General features: G+C 43.5%; 2 protein-coding genes across 2 annotated transcripts in view; one reads left to right on the forward strand and one right to left on the reverse strand.

The window, feature by feature from the left end:
• The window catches only part of PREPL (prolyl endopeptidase like), a 26,139-nt gene extending 25,246 nt beyond the window's left edge, over nucleotides 1–893 (forward strand). The window contains exon 15 of the mRNA XM_082217529.1: nucleotides 556–893. Coding sequence (XP_082073655.1) covers nucleotides 556–612 — 57 coding nt within the window. The 3' untranslated portion in view covers nucleotides 613–893. The remainder of the gene's footprint in view (nucleotides 1–555) is intronic.
• Nucleotides 849–22,259, reverse strand: SLC3A1 (solute carrier family 3 member 1). Its single transcript, XM_082217574.1, has 10 exons — nucleotides 21,657–22,259; nucleotides 16,901–17,080; nucleotides 16,168–16,322; nucleotides 12,341–12,466; nucleotides 11,226–11,345; nucleotides 9,929–10,053; nucleotides 7,004–7,202; nucleotides 4,823–4,969; nucleotides 3,836–3,952; nucleotides 849–2,660 (listed from the first exon to the last, which is right to left on the reverse strand). Exons 1-10 carry the CDS (start codon nucleotides 22,081–22,083, stop codon nucleotides 2,220–2,222), a joined length of 2,037 nt encoding a protein of 678 aa, XP_082073700.1. The 5' UTR covers nucleotides 22,084–22,259; the 3' UTR covers nucleotides 849–2,219.
• Nucleotides 22,260–22,746: the final 487 nt, after the last annotated feature.

Below are 22,746 nucleotides of genomic sequence, written 5' to 3' on the forward strand. Positions count from 1 at the left end.
AGCCTTTTTTTGCTGAAAACAATTAGTTAGAGCAAAACACGAAGGAATTTCAGCGTACAAAAAAGCAACGTGCACAAAAATAATTCTTTGTTGCTTTCCCCCTGCACAGCTGAATTCAGCTTGTCTACTTAGCATAGAGTGCGTACACATGAGCAAGACACTTTCTTCATCCACTGGCTACAGTGGGAAGAAGCAAAGCAATTTCGAAAGCATTTTTGTGACACCGGCTTCAGACTTGCCGCTGCTGTTCTAGTCACAAGCTGTGCTATACCTGACAGTAATGCTCAATTCACAGGAAGCTTTTCTGATCTCAGTGAAAAGCCCATTACAACAGCTGCCATTTTATAAAGAGAATTGAGCAGGAAGAACTCTGATTACTGTACAGACTGCAGGAGAATCCACATTATTATACCCAATGTTACAGGAGCACGAATTGCACTGGGAGGGAAGCAGCAATAGAGTGGGGAAAGAGGGAGTTATACTTCTCTGAAATGTGCAAAGTGCTATGAAGTGTCTGCTGGTTTTTTCACAGTGAAATGTTTTTCATTGTTTTAGGCTTCGACACAACTAGCATTTTTGTACAAGGAGCTTGGACTTGACAAACGGCAGTAACTCTGCAAAGCTGGAATTTTTCTCCCAAATCCTAAGGCCAACGGAAATAGTTTTGATGGAATAAGAAACTATTTAAACTAATTTTCTATTTAAAACGGGAATGGGAAATTATTTAAAATAATCTATAGGGTTATTTTAGAATTGGCTAAAGTATTCCAGAGTAATTTTTCATGAATTTGTAATTACTGTACATATTTTTTCTTAAAAACTGAAAACCCTGTATACCTCCAAATGTCTTTTTTTTTTTACAAAATAAAAAGTATGTTTACTTGAATTAATTTTATCACACCTTCCACAAGGTCGTTCACAATAATTTCTCTCTCTCTTACATCATAGTTGTTGGCTTATGTTACAGATGTATGGTGTATTACTATTGCTACAAGTTTGTTGTGACCTCTGGCTAGAAGAAATAAACATATGAGCTGAACAATAAAAAAAAGAAAAATTGCAAATCATGGAAAACAAAATCATGGAAACCAAAAACAAAACAGTAAAAATAATAACTAAAATATTGTACAGGCCAAAAATCAGTAAAGAGGGCAAGCTTACCTCCCTAGGCAAGGTATTCTACAATCTGGGAGTTTCCAGGCTGGTTCAAACAGAACGAAGCTATTCTTAATGACATGTAGACTGTAAGCTCATACACCCTTGTGTGGGAATAAGCCTCAGCGGGACTTAACTTGTAAATAGACTAGGATTGCACTGTGCAGTTGGTGAAGGACTAGAGTGATATGTTCTGTTCTCCTGTCTCCTGTCAGAAGTTTGGCGAAGTTTCCAGATTGTTTTCAAGGGCCGACCTATGTAGTGCTTGTAACAGAATGGTTCAACCATTACAGATGCATTCCTTTTCATTATACTAGAAGATAATCCCAAATTCTGCATTTATCTCTGCTGCCATGAAGGTAGGAGATGAAGTTTAGCCTATGCATGTGGCAGGCACTTAGTTGGAAGAGACCTGGGAACTAATTCTAGTCCAGCCGCTGCTCAGTGCATGAAATTATTTCTGATAAGAGATATTGCAAGTAAGTGGAGACAGTGATGCCCCAAAATGACCTGCTACTGTTTTGTTGTTGTTTTTTGTTTCTACTTTTGCTTTAGTCATTTTTATTGGCTTTTTAAAGTCTAAGTATAGAACCTAGGATAGAAAAATAAAAAACCAAGAAACACTATACAACTGTCAAGAAAACAGAGCATGGATAGTACAATACAATCCAATACAAATAAAAAGGTCATTTTGAGAGTTCCAAATATCAAGGGAGGCCTCCGAGTGTCGCTGGAAGTGGTATGTATTAATGTATATAATGTAATTTCACCAAAAAGCATGAAAAGCATCATGTTTAGCTGTACCCTGTGGCGCTCGAAATTGACAAGTGATCTTTTCAGATATAGCAGCGTTCCAAACATTTTTGTGCCAAAGTGCAAGGTTCCAAATTCTGTAAAGTTTTCCATTTTTGGACAGCTGGCAAACAAGTAACAAGTAATTGAAAACACACGCACATACACACCCAAAAGCTATCTAAACACAGCATTCAAATTTGGTCCTTCAAAGCTGCTGCCCCTTTTGTAAAGAAATTACAACTCATAGATTTGGAACAAACCATTGCCACTTAGCAATACGCATAGAGTAAATTGAAGGCGCTTGAATAGCATGCCTTTTCTGCAACAAAACACTTCTCTTTGAAAGCTTCCATCTGGTGGACGGGTTGGCTTGTCCAGTATTCCAAAATGAGTCCTTCTCCCTTTTCAGTTGCGACTGCTTTGGTATTTACTACTCTGCCACTGTTGACAACATTCGTGCTTAGCTTTACAGTAGCTTCGGAGGGAATACCAGGAACCGAACCCTGCAGATCTGTTACGGTCTGCTGTCCAAAATTTAGGACCGCCATAAACACTTGATCTAACCCATCCAGTTCCCTCACATATGCAAAGATGTCGCGATCATTCCAAACATAACACATCCATCCTCTAAAAATGGGAAGCTCGTTGGCACGAATGGAACTGAGCTCTCGGTACAAGCTGAGTGTAGAATTCTGTTGACTCTCTTGCTCCTGTAATGCAATGGTTGCATCCTTTAGTCAATTCTCAGATGCTGAAAGTAAAATAATTTCTCATTGCATCCCTGCCTGTGACCTCGGCTGCTCCTACTCTACCACCCTCAGTCAGCCAAAGGTCTACTGCCCCCTTCAATGACTTTTCTCCTTGCCACCCCTATGCATGGAACTGCCTCTCTGCCCATGGTGCCATCTCAACTGCTGCCTTCTCTCTCGGCTTTTGTCAACCTCTCCCTACTCTGTTGTTTCCCCATTATCTGGTTTAGACTGAAACCTCCTTGAGAGCATATGTTACCTCTATAAGACGCCATGTGCATTCTGGGCCTATGCGCAGCGTTATGCACAAGCCTCAGCTGATTGATCCGGGGGGGGGGCAATTTTAAGTGCTGTGCATAATTTTAATAGTTAAAGTAGCCATTTACTTTTTAGCCCTTTTTTGTCGTCTCAAATGGGCTCTCGAGTTAAACATACCATCATTCATTTTTTTCAGGCTGTTGAGTGTGTTACTGTAATATGGAAGGGAGGATAAAATATTTCCTTACCGCAATGAGTGGCTGCTTTATTAAATTGTAAGATACTTTACTCTTTCTGATAGGGCAATAAAGCATCTATATTGAGGTATCAGCAATAGGCAAATGTTAGAATAAATCAACTTACAGTGCAATCCTATACATGTCCACCTGGAAGCAAGCCCTAGTTAGTTCAATGGAGCTTACTCCTAGGTAAATAGGTATAGAATTGCTATACACCAATGCCATCTTAACCTCAGAAGTAATTCCCACTGAATTCAGTGATGCTTGCTTCTAGGTAAGTGGAAATCTGGATTGCAGCCTTACTTCCAGACAAGTGTATTTCAGATTGCAGCCTAAAATGATTTAATTGTCTGCCAGTCCTAGGTAAGTGTAATGCATAAGCACACACTGATTTCCCATACAATTTGTTTCAGGCTTAATAGCTACTCCTTCCCATCAACTCTGAAGGTGGAAAGATGGTCACTGCTCTGGGAATCATCCCGAGTTTTACTTCTGTGCATGTGAGGGGGCCTCATTCAAACTGGGGCTGGGTTGTCACACTTACATTTTTAGGTATCTTGATAATACTGGCCCTGCTAAAGAAAATAATTTGTAATTTATTTGAACAAGAGAGAAGAGTGCTTCAGTCATCATACTTACCTTCACGTTTATATTTGGATAGTCGGGATTTACAGGTATCCAGGTTGAGTTGCCTTCACTAAAACCAGCATTAAGAGTATCATCCCACTGCATGGGTGATTTTTCTGGAAAGGTTGCCTTGAAAAAACCAAGGAGACATTATTCACTGCTAATACGGGGTCACACGCAAGTCAATTTCACATAAGGGGGGGGGGATGCCTGTACTTCAGGTGTGGTCTGACCGAGGCAGAATAGAATGGTACTATGACTTCCCTTGATCTGGACACTATACTTCTGTTGATGCAGCCTAGAATAGCATTAGCCTTTTCTTTTGCTGCTGCATCACACTGCTGGTTCATGTTAAGCTGTTGTCTACTAACACTCCTAGATCCTTTTCACATGTACTGCTGGCAAGCCAGGTGTCCCCCAACTTATACTGGTGCAGCTGGTTATTTCTGCCTAAGTACAGAACCTGACATTTGTCCCTCTTTAAAAAAAAAAATTTTCCCCTAGTTCTCCAATCTGTTAAGGACATCCTGAATCCCGATTCTGTCTTCGGAGGAATTAACTACCCCTCCCAGTTTGGTGTCATCTGCAAATTTGATGAGCATCTCCTCAATTCATAACATCCAAGTCATTTCTAAAGACTCTGAACAACAACGGGCCCAGGACAGAACCCTGGGGACCCCAGTTGTCATTTTTTTCAAGGATGATGAGGAACGATTAATGAGCACTCTTGGGCTTGATGTTCTTGGACTTCAACTTGCATCAGCCCCAAACAGCATCGCCAGTGGTTAGGGATGGTGGCAGTCATAGTTCGACAACATCTGGAAGGCCACCCGCCCTGTTTTAGGAGAAACAAGAACAACACAAGCATTGGGGAAGGGGGAATTAACAGCACTGGGAAAGTCAAGACGGCTTGATCATCAACGAAGGGTGAAACAGCATCAGCATCCTCAGTAACATGGTTATTGCATGGGGGTGGAATTCAAGAATTTCCAAACTCACGTTTTCTGATGTGGTATCTTCCATTCCAATTTCTTCACCGTAATAGGTTGTAGGTGTTCCAGGAAGAGTTAAAAGAAGCATGTTGATGACATTTATGTATTCCTTCCCAATCCGAGAGGAAATTCGAGCACTGTTGGGGTTTCCAGCCTAACAGGAAAGTATATTGTTTTATCAGACTCCAAAGGCACCATTTCTATAAAAGCCATGTAGATAAAGGATGGGATATCTTTCTCCACCCACAAGCCACAGTCCCTGATGGGAAACCTGGGAGCTGTAGGCCATTGGTGGGTGACTTTAAAAGAGGAACAGACAAATTCACAGAGGGCAAGGTTATCAATGGCTACTACCCACAATGAAAATATTCCTTTGAATACCAGTTGCTAGGAATCAAAAGTTGAGGAGAATGCTGTTGCACACAAGTTATGCTTGTGGGCTACCCATGGACATCTGACCAGTGTGAGAATAGAACGCTGGACTAGATAGCGTATCCTGTGAGTGTCCAGGAAAAACCAGGACATCCCATTTTTTTCTCACGAGAGAATGGCAGACAATTCTAGTTTGCGCGGTTTCCCGCAGGAAACAAAGAGCTTTTCAGGGCTGCAATCTCATGCGGCACCCCAAAATGTATGTTTTTGGGCACTGTACCCCCAATACACTTTTTCAGGGGGGAATTATGGTGTAAGATCATGGTGCCCAGAATGGTCGCCGTTCTCTCACAAGAGAAAATGGGAATATGATGTCCCAGTTTTCGCCTTCAAGGTGTGTGTGGGGGGGTACATATGAGCTAGGCCTTTGGCTTGATCCCACAGGACTCTTCTAGTGTTACTGTGTCTGGAGACAAAAAATGAGTGGTACATTGAATGTGTCTTAGCTTTGTATAGTAGGACACATGGCAGCCAGGCAAGAGGAGCAGGAACAGCAAGGGGAGTGGCCTGGGAAGGGGGTGTGGCCTAGAGAGAATTCTGCAACCTGGAAGTCTGCATTTGACCCAGGTCCTGAGGTTTCCCAACCCTGGTTTGAACCATATCTTGTTATAGCAGTATGAAATTAATGACTTTGAACTAGTGAAGTCTGCCTTTCCCATGAGCATTGCCTTTCTTTTTTAATGTCCTGTACTATGGAGTACTTGGTTAAACTATAGCCCTCCATGGAAATATATTTTATTGTATATATTGACTGAGTGCTTACATGTTTTTTAATCACAGCACAATATTCACAATAAAGCTGGTTTAATATTGCTTTCCACATCTGCTTTCCAGCAGAGCAGAGGGAATAAATTGTTCCAAGGCCCCTAAATACAAAGCAATGGTGAAGTCTAATTATCAAAGCCAAATAAACCGTGTGTGACAAAATATTAAATTTAGACAGCAGGGTACCTGATTTTTTCTCCAAAGGTACAAAATGGAGCACAAACATACAAGCGCAATGTCATCATTTTGATCATTTGAAAAGTTTTCAGTATCCTGCTGTACTAGGGGAAATTGTCATGTTGATTTAATTTATTGGACCCCAGTCCAGGAAGCCATGGGACTGACGCCTTATTCTCAGAAGGGTTTTTGAGGGGTTTTTTTTTTGCTAAACCTCACACTCTCACCGTTGTATAACCAAAGCCAATCCAAGACACTTTTCATCCTGAGACAAAGGACAAGATGGCAGCCCCACCCTTTGATATACAGAAGCCAACTGGACTGGCAGCTGACAGCAAAGCATTCTTTACCACACCTGAGGGCTGCAGGGTACCTTGGAGGATGCAGAACAAGCAACATGGGACAGACAGAAATGCCCTCCAACTTATTGCCACTGCTCCCTGCCCCCTCCACACCACTATCTGCCAGCTCAGACAGCTGCCTCACTCTGCCAAATGGTAGGGCCAGCCCAGTGGACATGGCATACCACCTATGACATGCGGCGAAGGGGTTAAAAGCAGCCATCTTTAGGAAGCCTGCAGCTCACTGGATGTTCTTAACTATTTCTGGGCCTTACTCTGCCTCACAAAATATTTGTGGACATATAAAGGGATAACCACCCTATCTATAGTGCTGCGATAAATTTAAAGGCAAGAGAGGATGCAAATATGATTAAATAAGTAAAATGAGCAATTATTTGGCCACCTGCAAATGTCATAAAATGTTGTGTGCCAAGCTGGGAGACGATCATAAGTCTTTGTCACCAGAAGCTTACCGCCCAGTTCGGCCATTTGCCTTCCGGCATATTCTTCATCCACAAAGACACAATTTCAAAAATGCCATTTCCTGATATTTCTTGCATGTTCATGAGGTAGAAGTTGAAAGGGAAATCTGCTTCTTGAATGAAAGGTGTCCCATAATACATCATGGTTCTCTCAACGTCATCATGGTCATTTGCCTCCGTGCCCATAAATCTTGAAAAGAAGACAACATCTGTTTCGTTTTCTTGCTCGTGGTTTTCAGAAGTGGCATTCATTTGATATAACAAAACGGAAAATGGAAAACCTGCCACAGGACTTGATAATAGAACAATGAGCTCTGATTCTCTTTGAATCCCAATAATGATTTACATTTTACATTGCAAAGTTCTTACAAGGCACTGTAAAAATTACTGGACTGAATCCAGACTCAGCATGAAGAGAGTTATGCTTGTGGTATGTTCCCACAGGTAGAAGGAGAGGGGGGGTTCCCTTGAAAAGCAGTTTTAGGGAGTTGGTGGACCATCCATAACAGTTTAAAAACTGTTTACCTTTTTGTTTTTACCATAACGGTACAGGAGATGGCCCAAGGGACTGCAGGGGGGAGGGGTGATCAGGAAAAATTGCCTTCCCACTGCCCTTCCTCCAGCAGGAACCTCTGCTGGACTGGAGTCCCTCTAGTGGTATAGCTAGATCATTTAAGATTCTGGACTTGTTGGTCTTATGGGAGCTCCTTTCCTCAGATAGCAGTGTGTGTTATTTCACTTACTTCTAAACATGGTAAGCCAACTGCATTTGAGGGGGCGCTGTTGTGGGGCCATAGATGTCTGCCCCAAGTCCTGACCTGATGGTAACATTGTTGGGATCTAGTGAATCACATCCAGCGCTTTCCCCCAGGGGTCACTCAAGGGTACGCAGTACCTGTACACCTCCTTTTTTGGGTTAAAAAGTGTGACACTGTAACAACTTCATGATGAGTTCCGGTACCCATTTTCCTAGGGGGGAAAGCACTGACATCTATCTCAAAATGACTCTTAAGGCATCTCCTCTGTCTGTGGTGAAATTCAGTTCTCCCATATCTGAATTTTTCTGTGCTGAAAAATGTTCAGCCCCCATCCAGAGTAATTTATAGTGCTAGGTTCCATTTAGAAGAGCAAATAATTGGAAGGGGATTCTGGTCAATAAATGGATGGAACTCTGTAATTTCACTTGGGCCGCTGAAATCTTGGCCAAAATAATAGGCCTCTCAACAGCTGGAAGGGTTAAGTACACTGAACATAAAAATGTTCTAGTTCCACAGGAGTCAGACACCAAGTACAGCTGGTGCCAAAACACAACATTCCCATTCTAGGGACATCTTTTAGGCTTTTAGGATGTCCAACAGGTCAACCACAATCAACAGGTCGACCCCCTGTTGCCCCTGTTGTTAGAAGTCGATTGCAGTCGATAGTGGGCTCATTTTTGTCTGTGGGGGGGAATGAGCATTCGGCCCCACCCCCTCCCTTTTCCCTTTATCTGCACACGATTTCAAGAACGGAAGATGGAGTTTCCAATGTTGCAGGCCCCCTAAAAAAAAGCCTCCCCCCAAAAAGCTCAGCAACTTTGAGCTGCACCCCTAAAAAAGGTTGACAATTTAGATTTTCCTCCCTAAAAAAAACTCAAGAACTCTGACCTGCCCCCCACCATGGGTAAATCACTTTCAGTTTTTTATTCTGTGAGTAGATCACAGTCTCTTGGGAGTTGGACGTCCCTGTTTTAGGCTAATGCGATACTTATGATTATCAAGTCCAATGATGAAGGACCAGTTGCAACTGGACACTGAACTGTAATGATAAATCATTAAAACATGTGATTGCACACTTACTTGAATATACATTGACAGTACAACTGGCTGATCTTTCACCTATATCAGGTTTTGGCTAACCTTTGGCCCACCAGATGTTGTCACACTCTCCCTTGGGCTCCATCCTCCTCCCTGTTGAGTTCCGCAAAGGCAGCACTGAGACCAGGACCCCATCCGAACTGCACATTTAAAGCAGTATCATATCTCTTTCAACTGTCATGGCTTCTCCCAAAGAATCCTGGGGGCTGTAGTTTGTTAAGGGTGCAAGGTTTTGTTAGAAGACTCCTATTCCCCTCACAGACCTAAAGTTCCCCATGGTTTAACAGTCAACCCCTCTTTCCAGGGAACTCTGGGAACTGTAACTCACCGAGGGAAATACAGGACTCCTAACGACACTCAGCACCCTAAACAGAATTCACATCCCAGGATTCTTTGGGGGGAAGCCATGGCTGTTTAAAGTGGTGAGTGCGGAGGGGGCCCAAAGAGGAGGAAGCTGGGCAGCCAGCGCCACCCGCTGGACTGGATGTAAGAACGCAGGTAGGTGGGGGCTGGCTGAGAGCAGACTGGGTTTGGAGGGACAGTGCCCCATTTGCCCTAAAAGGCCAGACTTGACTGGCAGGCCATGACGTAACTAATAGGGCCTCCCCTGAAAATTGTAGTCATGGGTAGGCAAACTAAGGCCCAGGGGCCAGATCCGGCCCAATCGCCTTCTAAATCCAGCCCGTGGACAGTATAGGTATCAGTGTGTTTTTACATGAGTAGAATCTGTACTTTTATTTAAAATGCATCTCTGGATTATTTGTGGGGCATAGGAATTTGTTCATTATTTTTTTTTCAAAATACAGTCCGGCCCCCCACAAGGTCTGAGGGACAGTGGACCGGCCTCCTGCTGAAAAAGTTTGCTGACCCCTGATCTTAGTGGATTGTCAGGTCTATTTGAGAGAAGGCATTCTTGCAGATAGTTCCAGTGAGTTCCTGGGATGGGATGGGGACATTCACTCTTACCTGCTAACGTTTTCAGACTGCTTCCTAGGAAAAAGGGGCGACTTTTACCATCACATGAAAAGGATAAGAAATGAAGACGTTGTGTTATTGTTACCTGTATCTTCCAGGCTCACTGCTGAACTTATCCATGGTGTGCCGAAAACTGCGGACAATATCGTGCATGCCAACCTGGGTGGTGGTGTAGTCGTGATACAGCTCAGAATAGGCTGTGATAGTGTCCTTGAAGAGCAATAGGATATTTGTCATTACTCCTTTTCCTAACTTTCTAGGCCCTTCCAGAGAGAGACATCTGAGACCATGGCTGCAATCCAGAATGTTCCTCTCAGAAGATGTCCTTTATAATACCACCACACTTCTTCCCCCTCCCTCCCTCAAGTTATAAAAGAACTTCAGTGTGGGTGCTTCTTACTTTTTAAAAAAAGAAGAAAAAACCTAGAATGTTGAAATGGATAGATCAGCCTATTTCTGGCCTGCACCATTTTCACCACCACTCGCTCCTAAATCCATTCCGTTTAATTTCTGTATTAATTTGCAAATTTGTAATAAAAAAAAATCCTTGTGGAAACGAATCTTTCCTTTTAAATACACATTTAGATTTTGTATTCTGTTTAAAAATGCATTTCTAAATGTATTATCTCCCAATACATTTTAACATTTAATATAAGAGCTGCATCAGAACATTCAGGAAGTCCAAAGACCAATGGATGACCAAGTTCTGATCCACACGTTGGCCCAGGAAGTGCTGACCAGGTCAGTTCCTACTGCAATTCACAATATTTAAAACTACCTTTTATTTTGGTACATTTATATCCCACCTTTCTTCTATCATGGAACCACAGGTGCCATATATATATATGGTTTATAGGAGGTCATGAATGTCTAGCTAGAATTGAGTCCTATAACTTTCCAAAAGTCTTGGAGGCAATGCCCAAGAACATCTGAAGCTAAATAATACCACTGGTCCAGCTCTTCCAGTCCCAGCTGCAGCCTTCCAAGGTCTCTGGCAGAGGCCATATGGACATAGGAAGAGCCTTGCTGGATCTGAGAAAAGGTCCATCTAGTTCAGTGGCAAACAGGTGCCTCTAGGAAGCCATAAGAAGGATGTGAACCCAACAGCTGACACCCCCCCCCCCGTTTGTCCACAACACATGGTGTTCAGAGCATAGCTGTCAACTTTTCCCTTTTCTTGCGAGGAATCCTATTCGGAATAAGGGAATTTCCCCTTTAAAAAGGGAAAAGTTGACAGCTATGGTTCAGAGGTACATTGCCTCTGAGAATATAAACTGCCTCTGAGCTTATTCAGCTAGGACAGCTCACTAACAAAATGTAAGGAACCCTTATTGGTCCGAAGTGTGTACTCCTGTAAGAGGACAAAGGAGAAAAATTGCTACCGGATTTTGGGATTTATTGACTTGAGGCTCATCTCTCAGATGCGTTGCTTCCAGCAGAAATTTGACCGTACTAATGCTAAATCCATCGACGCCTTTGCCGAGCCAAAATCTGATAACCTCCTAAATGGATAGAAGAGGCAGAATTGTTTTGTGTTATGTCAGGAATCACAGCAAATACATTTCATGTATTTTGAGTTTCGTAAAAGAAATGTAGATTGGCTTAAAGTTCTGTCAACAAGAGGTGTGGAGAACCTTTGGCCCTGCAGATGTTACAGAGCTACAGCTTCCATCTTCCCTGGCCTTTAGCCACACTTCCTGGAGCTTGTGGGATCTACAACAGGGGCTCCCAAAGTGTGGTCTGCAGACCATTCGTGGTTCACAAGGTTCACTCAGGTGGTCCATGGAGTGTCTGTACAAGTACAGGGAGGGAGGGGCCGCTTGGAGAGAGTTGCAGTGGAAAGTATTGACCTTTCTGCTTCTTCTCCATGCTAATTCTTCACTACAAATCTCCCACTCCTGGAGCTGTTTTTTCATAGAAGCAGCTTCTTAGCTTTTAAGACATGGCTGCACGCCACATGTACTTTAGCCCTTATTATGGGCGCTCAATAGAGGAAGTTTACTACCTTATGATAATCATGTGTGATTATAGAAGTTGCAGTCTTATGATGAGATTTTCTGCATGGAACAGGGGAGTGGACTGACCTAAAACAGACATAGATCTGGACAGAAGGAGTTTGATTCAGAGAAGTTGAAATCAGGACAGGAAGTTAGTCATGACTAACCGTGATTCCAATGGGAGCTAAGTGCAACTAGCACCCTCTGGATTGTACTCAAGGTCAGTTTGGAAACAACAGAGTGATTTTGAAATAAAGGACTTGAGAGCACTTCCATAGTGTTTCAGTATAATTATTCAACCTAGAGCCCTTCAAAAATTGTTAGAAAAGCTGGCTATTAAAAAATAATAATAAAGCAATGATAGCAACAGGATTTTTAAACATGCTTATTATTCCCCATTATATTATATATTAGCAAAACAGGTAGCATCAACAAATCATATTGTGTGATTCAAAGACCATGTACATGCCATCATGATCAGAATGCAATTGATTACTTACATGAATTTCTTCTTCAACATCTGGGTTACGGAAATTTAAATCCGGCTGCTCTTTTCCAAACTGGTGGAAGTAACACTGGTTTCTCACTTCGTCGTACTGCCAACTGGAGTTCCCCAACACACTCACCTGATTGCATAAGAACACAATATCTTTTTAAAAATCAGACTATTTAGAATCATTGTTGTTATAATTAAGGATGCGCATTGAAGTCAGCCGAGGCCCAAATCTCAAATCAGGCCTAACTGGTGGGATCTGGGCGTCGTTCAAGGAAAGTAAAGATAGCCCTGGATAGCTACTGCCATCCAGGGTTGCCAGAGATTCAGCACCCCTGCCTCTCTCGCTCCATTCTACAGTGTTATTGTGGTACTAGCTGCAGCTCGGCACTCCCTGTGACCCTCAAACCGCCTCTGCTCTCCTCTCTTCTTCTTCTGTATGTTAAAAATATGTGCCGGAAGTGTGTGAGCCACTGTGAGTGCCATTCATGGAAGAAAGGTGGCATACAGGCATTTCAATAAATAATGCATGCAAATAATCAAATTAATAATAATAATAAAATAATAAAATTTTATTTCTATCCAGCCCACCCCAGCTGAAGCCGGGCTCAGAGTGGCCAACAACAATAAAGGCAGCACAGTTCACATAAAATAACAATCTATCAATTGAAATGCATTCTAAAATCAATTTAAAAACAAATCATTGGGAAATAGTGTTTTTTTTTGGGGGGGGGAGTCAAGAACTCAGAATGGGGCTGCCACCTTGTCTTATGCGCGACATTTTCTGGTTTGCACCTTTATCATAAAAGTTGACAATTACCGTATTTTTCGCCCTATAGGACACACCGGCCCATAGGACGCACCTAGATTTTGAGGGGGGAAATAAAGGGGAAAAAATTATTTCCCCCTCCCCCAGGCACGGGGCCCCAGAACAGGACCCAGAGCGATGCAGAAGCCCTCCGCCAGCCTTCTAACCAAGTCGGGGGACAGCGGGAAAGGCGCGCTGCACCTTCCCGCTGTCCCCTGAGTTTGTGGGTCTGGCGGTGGGGCTCTCCTGAAGCCTGGAGAGCGAGAGGGGTCGGTGCGCACCAACCCCTCTCGCTCTCCAGGCTTCAGCGAAAGCCTGCATTCGGCCCATAGGACGCACCCAGATTTCCCCTTCATTTTTGGAGGGGGAAAAGTGTGTCCTATAGGGCGAAAAATACGGTAAATAGTTGCCTAAAGGGGCAGCGTCCAAAATGGGCAACAGGAAAACACAGTGGTCTGGTCTAATTTCATTTATATATAAGCCAATGAAATAAAAAAACCAAATGTGCAAAACAGTTGGGTCATAGCTCAGTTGAAGAGCACCTGCTCTTCATGTCGAAGGCTCCAGCTTCAATCCCTAGCATCTCCTGAGGGGGCTGGGAGAGATCCTTGTTTGAAGTGCTAGAGCCCCACTGCCAGTCAGTGTAGACCAGTGTAGACCAATACAGATGGGGGTTGCAGTCCAGCAATGTCTGGAAGCAGGCATGTTGCCTATACTCCGACTCAGACAAAGCAGCTTCCTAGGTTGGTTGGTTGGTTGAATTTAATTTTTGTTTTCTAATTTCTAAATTTATTTTGACAAAGTAATCATCATAAATAAATAAGGGTAAAAATGTGCACCGCACCACCGAGACCATGCCATTGCAACTATCCAACCTCCTAAAATTTCAACACTTTGTACGATGGTTTGACCCTTTTCCATTTTAACAGTACAAATTCTACAAACACCCTTCATATCTCCTCAAAATAATTTCTCCTGCATATTCCCCATCTTACCCTAATGGCACATGTTAATTTATCATTAATAGCTATATCCCACACCTCTTTATACCATTCTTCCATTTTATATTCTGCTTGCCCCTTCCACTTCCTAGGTATAATAATGTGTGCAGCTGTCAATAAATTTGTGAGCAAGTCCTTCATCGCCTGCGAACCTTCTACCCCACCATAAATTGATAATAATGCTACCTCTGGACTTTTGGTCAGCTTTAAACCGGAGATTTCTGTTATCTCCTTAAACACCCTTCCCCGCCCCTCAAATGTAAGTATTTACACCTCCTGGCATCCCCTCCAACATAACACCAAATATTCCTTGTTAGCTTCCTATGTTTGTAAAGCTCATTTTACAAAGTGCAAACACACTACAGGGCAAAATGTTTAAAATAAAATTACTTCTCAATACAGATTTGTTTGCCGAAATTGCAATTTGTGCTCTGGCCTGAAACACATAGAAGGGCATGTTACAGCAAAACAGGGCAGTGCTTTCTGAAACTGTCCTCTGCAGCCGTTTCCCAAACTGCTCCAGCCTCAGATTAAAATGTGGGAAATGAGAGCAGAGTTTTCATCCTAGTGAAACCAGTGTCTGACATCTTTGCATTACAGAAACAGAAAAGAGTGATCTAACAATGAGCTGGTTTGTTTGATTCTGATGTCATGTTTGGCAGGGGGAAGAGACAGCTGTGATGAGGAGGCTCCAAGGCTGGCGTGCCCACTGGAACAAGGGGTATGTCACAACGAACTAGCCATGCGAAATGTGCCGCTTCCTGCCAACAGGTTTCTACAGAGAGCAGCCGAAAGTAAGCCAGAAAAGCAGACTTGAAAATGAATTAAGATCAAACGAAGCAGAAAACAAGCAACAGCAGCTAATGGTTCAACAACCAAATCACTTACGTGACACATGTGTGCTTGGGAGGGCAAAATATCTCATAAGAAGCTGAATTTCACATCTCTTGTTTGTTTGGAAATGCTTGCAGTTTAATAACATCACAACGCTTACAATGCTATTACTGATTAACAGGTTGATCCTAAATGTCTTTAGTCAGAATTCACTCCCTTTGACTTATTCCCGAGTAAGTGCACACAGGACTAAACTCTTAATTGATAGAGCATTCTATTGGAGTCAGTGGACTTTTGTTCCCAGCCAATGTTTTCGGGAACAAAGTATTCTGTAATCATGTGATTTCACAATTCAAGTTTTTTTTTTTTGTGTGTGTGTGTGTTCTCATTTTGAACTGAAGTTGCTATTACAGTAACAGTGCTTAGCAAATTATAGCAGTCCTAATAATAGCAGTCCTAATGAAATCAGGCTACATAAGAGGAGATGACCTGCTACAGCCAGACATACAGTGGTACCTCTGGTTACATACGCTTCAGGTTACATACGCTTCAGGTTACAGACTCTGCTAACCCAGAAATAGTGCTTCAGGTTAAGAACTTTGCTTCAGGATGAGAACAGAAATCGTGCTCCGGCAGCATGGCAGCAGCAGGAGGCCCCATTAGCTAAAGTGGTGCTTCAGGTTAAGAACAGTTTCAGGTTAAGTACGGACCTCCGGAATGAATTAAGTACTTAACCCGAGGTACCACTGTACCTTAAATGTGAATGGCATTTACTGGGAAAGCTGAGCTGCCGTGATCAAAGCAGAGGTTGTTTGCAAGAGCAAGGAGGCTGTCTATCATTGAGAGAGAAAGGGAGACCAATACTATTTCATAAGGGGAGCCCGCTAGATCAGGCAAGGGCCCATCCAATCTAGCATCCTCTTTCCCCAGGGGCCACCCAGATGCTGCAATCAGGCCCTGAGCGCGAGAGCACCCTCTCCTCTTGCGGTTTCTAACAACTGGTATTCAGAAGCATATCGCCTCTCATCGTTATACCTTATAACGGGTGGAGAACCTCGGGCTCAGGAACCAAATACAGCTCACCAGGCCTCTCTGTTTGGTCACTGTTTGAACCACATGGTGTGAGGCTTATGCCTACATTGCTGCATGCTTTGTTTGTTTATTTTTGTGCTACCGGAGTTCTGTACTCACCCAGTTATTTGGTGGTTTGGTGGTCCCATTGGTATACGTGCAGTTATGCCAGATGTAATAATCTGCGTATTTCTCAGTCCGATTGCGACTAAGCTGAAACCAGTTGTGCTTGTCACTTGTGTGGTTAGGTATTAGATCCATTATCACTTTCAAACCTTGCGCAAGAGGATGCAAAAAACAGCCTGTCAAACGGCACACACCTGCATTGTTCCTAGAAGAGAACTAAGTATTTGGCTTTGATTGAACAGGTGCACAATAGCAGATGGGGGATAATCTTGCTTGTTTACTGTAAAGGCTTATTGCAAAGATTACTGAGCTGAACCATGTGAAGCGCTGGGACCAAGTTGGGGGAAATTGTTACCAAAAATTGCTAAAAGGGCTTGTGAAGATCCTGTCCCGAAGACCAATGGAGTTAATTAGCATCTAATAAAAACTACTAAGCATTTCACAAAACCAAGTAAAATATAGCTTGGATCCAGTAAACTACAGAATGGATCTTCCTCGCTCCCTGTTGGATGAGCAGCAACAGAGATCATTCCAGATGCAACTTAATGGCTAATTCTGTTATCAATAAGTTAGCTAACCAAGTGGGATGTATCATCATTCATTCATTCATTCATTCATTCATTCCATTTCATTTCTATACGGTTTTATAATTTTAAGGGGGGGGGAATCAAAGCACATAAAAACAGCAAATGAAACAATCCAGAATAAAACACAGAGCAAAGCCAACCTTTATCATGTATCGCTGCCACCAGGTTTTCAAAATCCTTCATGGTTCCAAACATTGGATCTATGTCTCGAAAGTCTTCTATGCCATATCCCAAATCTTGTAAGCCAGACTTGTAAACAGATGTGATCCAGATTGTTTTTACATTTAGATACTGGATGTGATCCAGCTTTTCTTGGATACCTAGGTAGGGAAAATAAAGGGGAAGGAACAAACTGCTGTAACAACCAGTGGGGTTAGCTGGTTCAAATTATTGATGGTTTGCAAAGTTCACTCCTTCTGCATCTTACAGGATAGTTATGAGGACCAAATGAGTTGTGGAGGGACGGGGACACTTACACTGCCTCAAGCTCCTTGAATAAAAGGTGGGTTAATAACTAACAACAACCAATGCTGTACTGCAGAACATTGCTCCTGCCTTGTGTTTGAACCAGCCAACCTGTTAGGACCTCTTCCAGGATATTCCATTCCATCCATCTGATTTTGGCCAGTTCCCCCACTCCTTTAGCAAGCAGCTCCCTATGTTCAGTACCATCCCATTCTGGAAGATCTCCCAGACCTCTGAAGCAGCTTTGGGAGACCACAGAGAGCAGTGATGGAAAGGAGGAGGCAGGAAAGTCTGCTTAAGTAAACTTCCTTCTATTCTTGGTTCGCATGATCCAGAATCCAATATCAATAACATAGGGTAAGGTTTGGAACTGCTGTTGTTCCTAACTTGTTCAAGTGTTATAACACATGAGAGATACTTCTAGGAAGCCTCTCCTTAGTCTTGGAGTGGGCCATCTTAGGGTATGGTCTGAAGGCAAGTGAGGTCACCACTTTGTTGAAGCTAAGCAGGTCTGGCTCTGGATAGTGTCTGGATGGGTGACCACCAGGGAACCCCTTGTAGACCACTGGGGTTCCATGGTGGAAGGAAGGCAGGATGTTGCAAGCAAATAAATAAAATCCAGTGTTTGGATTGCCAGTCCCAGAGACAGAAGGAGCAAGATGGATTAGCATCACCAGTAGCCTTGGCAGCAGGCTTTTTGGGGAAGATGAGGCGGTGTGGAATGTCCTCCCATTCAGAATTAACTAAACACTGACCAAGGGGGTCCAAGTCTCCATGGCAGAATAATTAATTCCTAAGAAGCTTTGGTGTTGTCTGAGAATAGCTACAGTATCCCTTTTTTTTTCTTCATTAGGAATGTAGGGTATTTAAAAGCAACAACCCCCAAACCACCCTTCTAGATCTTTTAATTTCATGAAACATTAACTGGAAAGATTTCTAAGACACAAGACTACAATAGTACCTCTAGTTACGAACTTGAACTCGTTTTGGAGGTCTGTTCTTAACCTGAAACTGTTCTTAACCTGAGGTACCACTTTAGCTAATGGGGCCTCTTGCTGCCGCTGCACCGCCGGCACACGATTTCCGTTCTCATCCTGAGGCAAAGTTCTCAACTTGAGGTAACTCTTCCAGGTTAGTGGTGTTTGTAACCTGAAGCGTTTGTAACCTGAGGCGTTTGTAAGTCGAGGTACCACTGTATAAGAATAATTTCAGGGCCAAAGTACAACTTTCTGTTTTCCGTTAGCCTTCACTATGACTGTTATTCTTCTTCCAGTTCCCAAACCTCTCTTTATCTTCACCTTAATCAGGGCTGCTACACATTCTTCAGATACAAACAGTTGCCTAGTAGCTTTGGGGTCATCTGACATTGCATTCCAGAAAAGGACAAGCAGTGAGCTGTAGCTCTTACATTATATTTCTTACTAAATATTTTTGAGTGTTTATTCAAAATATGCATCTCCCACTTTTGCAAAATGCAGCCAACAGTAGCAAGGCTAATGCCGCTAGCCAGAAACAGAACGTCCCATAATGATCTATTTATCTTTCAAATACAGTAGTACCTCAGGTTACAGATGCTTCAGGTTACAGACTCCTCTAACCCATAAATAGTACCTTAGGTTAAGAACTTTGTTTCAGGATGAGAACAGAAAACGTGCTTCAGTGGCGCGGCAGCAGCAGGAGGCCCCATTAGCTAAAGTGGTGCTTCAGGTTAAGAACAGTTTCAGGTTAAGAACGGACCTCCGGAATGAGTACTTAACCCGAGGTACCACTGTAAACCAGTTTTGATTTAACACCAAAATGAACAGAAGGGAGGTGTCAAGAAAAGGCACAACCCTCATTAGCTACTTGGGCTTCTTACACACCAAAGCACATTTAAAGCACCTTCCCCACACAAATAATCCTGGGAACTGTAGTTTACCTATGGCAGAACTACAATTCCCAAAACCAGTTCCCAGGATTCTTGGGAGCGGGGAGATGTGCTTTAATGTATGGTATGAACACCACACAGCCCTTGCCTCTGAAAGTGGAGGACCCTGGAAGTCTACTTGCAATTCATGCCCTCAGTAAAAAGGCAGGGCTATACAGGGCTGGAGGAGACTCTTGAGAGTCCCATGGACTGCAAGAAGGTCAAACCTATCCATTCTTAAGGAAATCAGCCCTGAGGGCTCACTGGAAGGACAGATCCTGAAGCTGAGGCTCCAATACTTTGGCCACCACATGAGAAGAGAAGACTCCCTGGAAAAGACCCTGATGTTGGGAAAGATGGAGGGCACAAGGAGAAGGGGACGACAGAGGACAAGATGGTTGGACAGTTTTCTCAACGCTACCAGCATGAATTGACCAAACTGCGGGAGGCAGTGGAAGACAGGAGTGTCTGGCGTGCTCTGGTCCATGGGGTCATGAAGAGTCAGACACGACTAAACAACAACATACAGAGGAAGCCTTAAGGCAGCCCTTCGTACCTTGGTCTTTGGGGTTTGGAGGATTAATATTATGTATCTTGGGGGAAATGAATAAGCATTACCAGCCCCCAAACATCATCACAAGCTGGGCTTTCCCCAGGAGGCTTATCTAGCCATAGCTCAGTGGCAGAAAACATTGCTTTTTGGGCAAAAGGTCCCAGTTTCAATCCAGGATATCTTCCCAATTGGAGGACTTGCACTGCAGAGCCACTGCCTGTCTGATATGGAGCTAGATGGACTAACTGACCAGTTAGTCCATCTAGCTTCATATCAGACAGGCGGGCAGGCAGTGGCTATACAGTGGTACCTCAGGTTACATACGCTTCAGGTTACAGACTCCACTAACCCAGAAATAGTGCTTCAGGTTAAGAACTTTGCTTCAGGATGAGAACAGAAATCGTGCTCCGACGATGTGGCAGCAGCAGGAGGCCCCATTAGCTAAAGTGGTGCTTCAGGTTAAGAACAGTTTCAGGTTAAGTATGGACCTCCGGAACGAATTAAGTACTTAACCCGAGGTACCACTGTATTTTTAAGAGGTGCACTGATGGTCTCTAGCAGCATTGTGAGGAGAGAGGTGAGAGAGAAAAAGTTGCCTTCAAAATTACAAACGCTTTCATCCCTTATTCCCTAAATATTATTTTTTACACCTGTGCACCTATGCTTTTTAAACTCACCTGTCCTCCCTTTACTCAGGGGCATTTCCCAGCCAGCACTGGCTATATGAAGAACCTCAAGGGCTTGCGTTGGGGTTGGGGGTTGGGTATGTGTTTGTGTGGATAAATAAATCCTGCAACACGAATGCAGGAAAATCCACAGTGAAGGATGCTCGCTGCAGTGGACCAAACCCATTTCTGCCAGGCTTCCCCGATTTAGAGGACAAATCTATTTTGCACACTCAGCTTTTCCTCTCCTCCTGTCATGGCACCCCAGGTAACGTGGTCTGTCTGTATGTCTTACCTACTTGCTTTCCCAGCAGAAACCGTGCTAGCACACCTAGCGCTCTGCTCACAAGGTGCGTGTTAATTTTCCTGCAAACCTTCCCCCTCCCCAAGCTAGACTGCCCCCTTCAGGTGTGGTGGGGGATGCAGCCCCACTGCCAACAGTCTCATCTCTTGCCACTTCACAATTAAAGCACTCACAACCATTTCAACAGCCACGGTTTCCCTCAAAGAATACTGGGAACTGTGGTTTTTTTGAGGGTGCTGGGAATGGTAGCACAGCCAGGAATCCTGTAACAACTCTCAGCACCCTTAACGACAGTTCTCAGGGTACTTTGCAAGAAACCATGACTGTTAAAGTGGCGTAAGAATGCTTTTAAAAGGTCTGGTGTGAAAGTGACTTAATGTTGAAGTTATGATTGAACATTCCACCTGATTTCCTTTCCTGCAAGGTCCCTTATTTTATAACTTCCTTGTCTCATAGATTGGGACATATGTCCACAATTTTAGGCAATAAAGCTTCAAGATACATTTTATTTTTTTAAAAAAAATATTCTGGGTCAGGAAAACTCATTCTCCATTACTTCGACTAGAACAGAAAAGGCTAAGATATAGAACACTGTAAACAACTAAAAACTTTGGCAGGATTTGAGTAATGCCTGTAATGTACTAAAAACTAAGGTAAAAACAGATTACTGGGGGGGGGGAAACAGAGAAATGATGTGATGCAGTAGGAAATGTTTGATCATGGAAACCATGGGGGGGGGGGAGTCTGAGAATTCAGAGAATCCTAAATGAGGATGATTAGGATTAATGTTTTAATTCAAATGTAGAATGTAAAACTGAATAAAAAAGATTTGTTTAAAAAAAAAAGGAAGGAAAAGGCTAAGATATATTCTTACAGCCTGTGAGACCACCATCTTGCCGACTCAGCTGTGAGTCCAGGTAGTGACTGTCTGGGAACCATGGTGGAAGAAAGGCAGGATAGAAATGCAAGGAAACAAAAGATAAAATAAGTCCGACACACCTACCTTTGAGATCGCCATTCCCATCGCTGTCAGTGTCCTTAAACGACCGAGGGTAAATTTGGTAGATGGGGCTGGCTTGCCACCAGCCAAGGCATTTTGGGGACAGGGCAATAATGGCAATTGTAGCTGCCACAAGCACAAGCGAGGATGCAATGATCAACCAGAAGAGTATTTCTCTGGTAATTTTATAGCGTGCTTGAGATGAGAACTGGAGGAGCACTTCTTTGGGCATCCCCGCGTAAGGCCTCACTGGTAACTTTTCCGCCGTTTCAGACTCTGTGAAAAGAGTACATGTTTTTGGCAACCCATCTTGGCTTGTGGCATCGGCCTCTTTTTCCTCCAGCTCCTCGCTTTGAACAAACCCGTTGTTCTCGATGCCTTCATTCTGGCCCAGCTCGAGAGAGATGGTCCGGTCTTCTTTGCCAACCATTTCTCCTCAGTCCGTTCTCACCCCTCTGAGAAGACTCGGTGCAGTTGGAAGAAGGTGGGGCAGGTGGCGGGGGGGGGTAGAAGAGAGGAAAAACCTTTGGTCGGTGAAACGAGGAAGCGTCATTAATCCCTGGTTTAAAAATAAACCTGAGAGACCAGTCCAAAGTCTGACCCAGATTAAGAGAGCATTAAAGGCTTCCACTCCTCGGCATGAAGACTTTTCTTCGCGACGGGGCAAAATGTTGCAAGAGAACATTTGTTCTCCAGCTCGTGCCAACCAGACTTCAAAAGAAAATAGCTTAGCGTTTCAGGAATGGAGGTACTTGAAGGCGGCCACTTCTGGGCAAGGCTGGTGTGCATTTAACACTTGCATGCCAGGCAGCCGTTCCACAACAAGCAAGGCCTCTGCCCGTTGAGTCACCATGCTGGAAAACGCTGCATCTGTTGAATGCCTGCTGTTGTTCGCTGGGTGGGAGAAGAAATTCATTGCCCAGAACTCAGGAATGTGGGCAAACCATAATTTCTCTCTCTCGTTCACTCAAAACTAACCACTCTCGCCAGAGTGGTGCATGCTCTGGTTATCTCCTGCTTGGACTACTGCAATGCGCTTTGTGTGGGGCTACCTTTGAAGGTGACCCGGAAACTACAACTAATGCGGCAGCTA

Source organism: Podarcis vaucheri (assembly GCF_965113315.1).
Source record: "Podarcis vaucheri genome assembly, chromosome: 3".
Lineage (NCBI taxonomy): Eukaryota > Metazoa > Chordata > Lepidosauria > Squamata > Lacertidae > Podarcis > Podarcis vaucheri.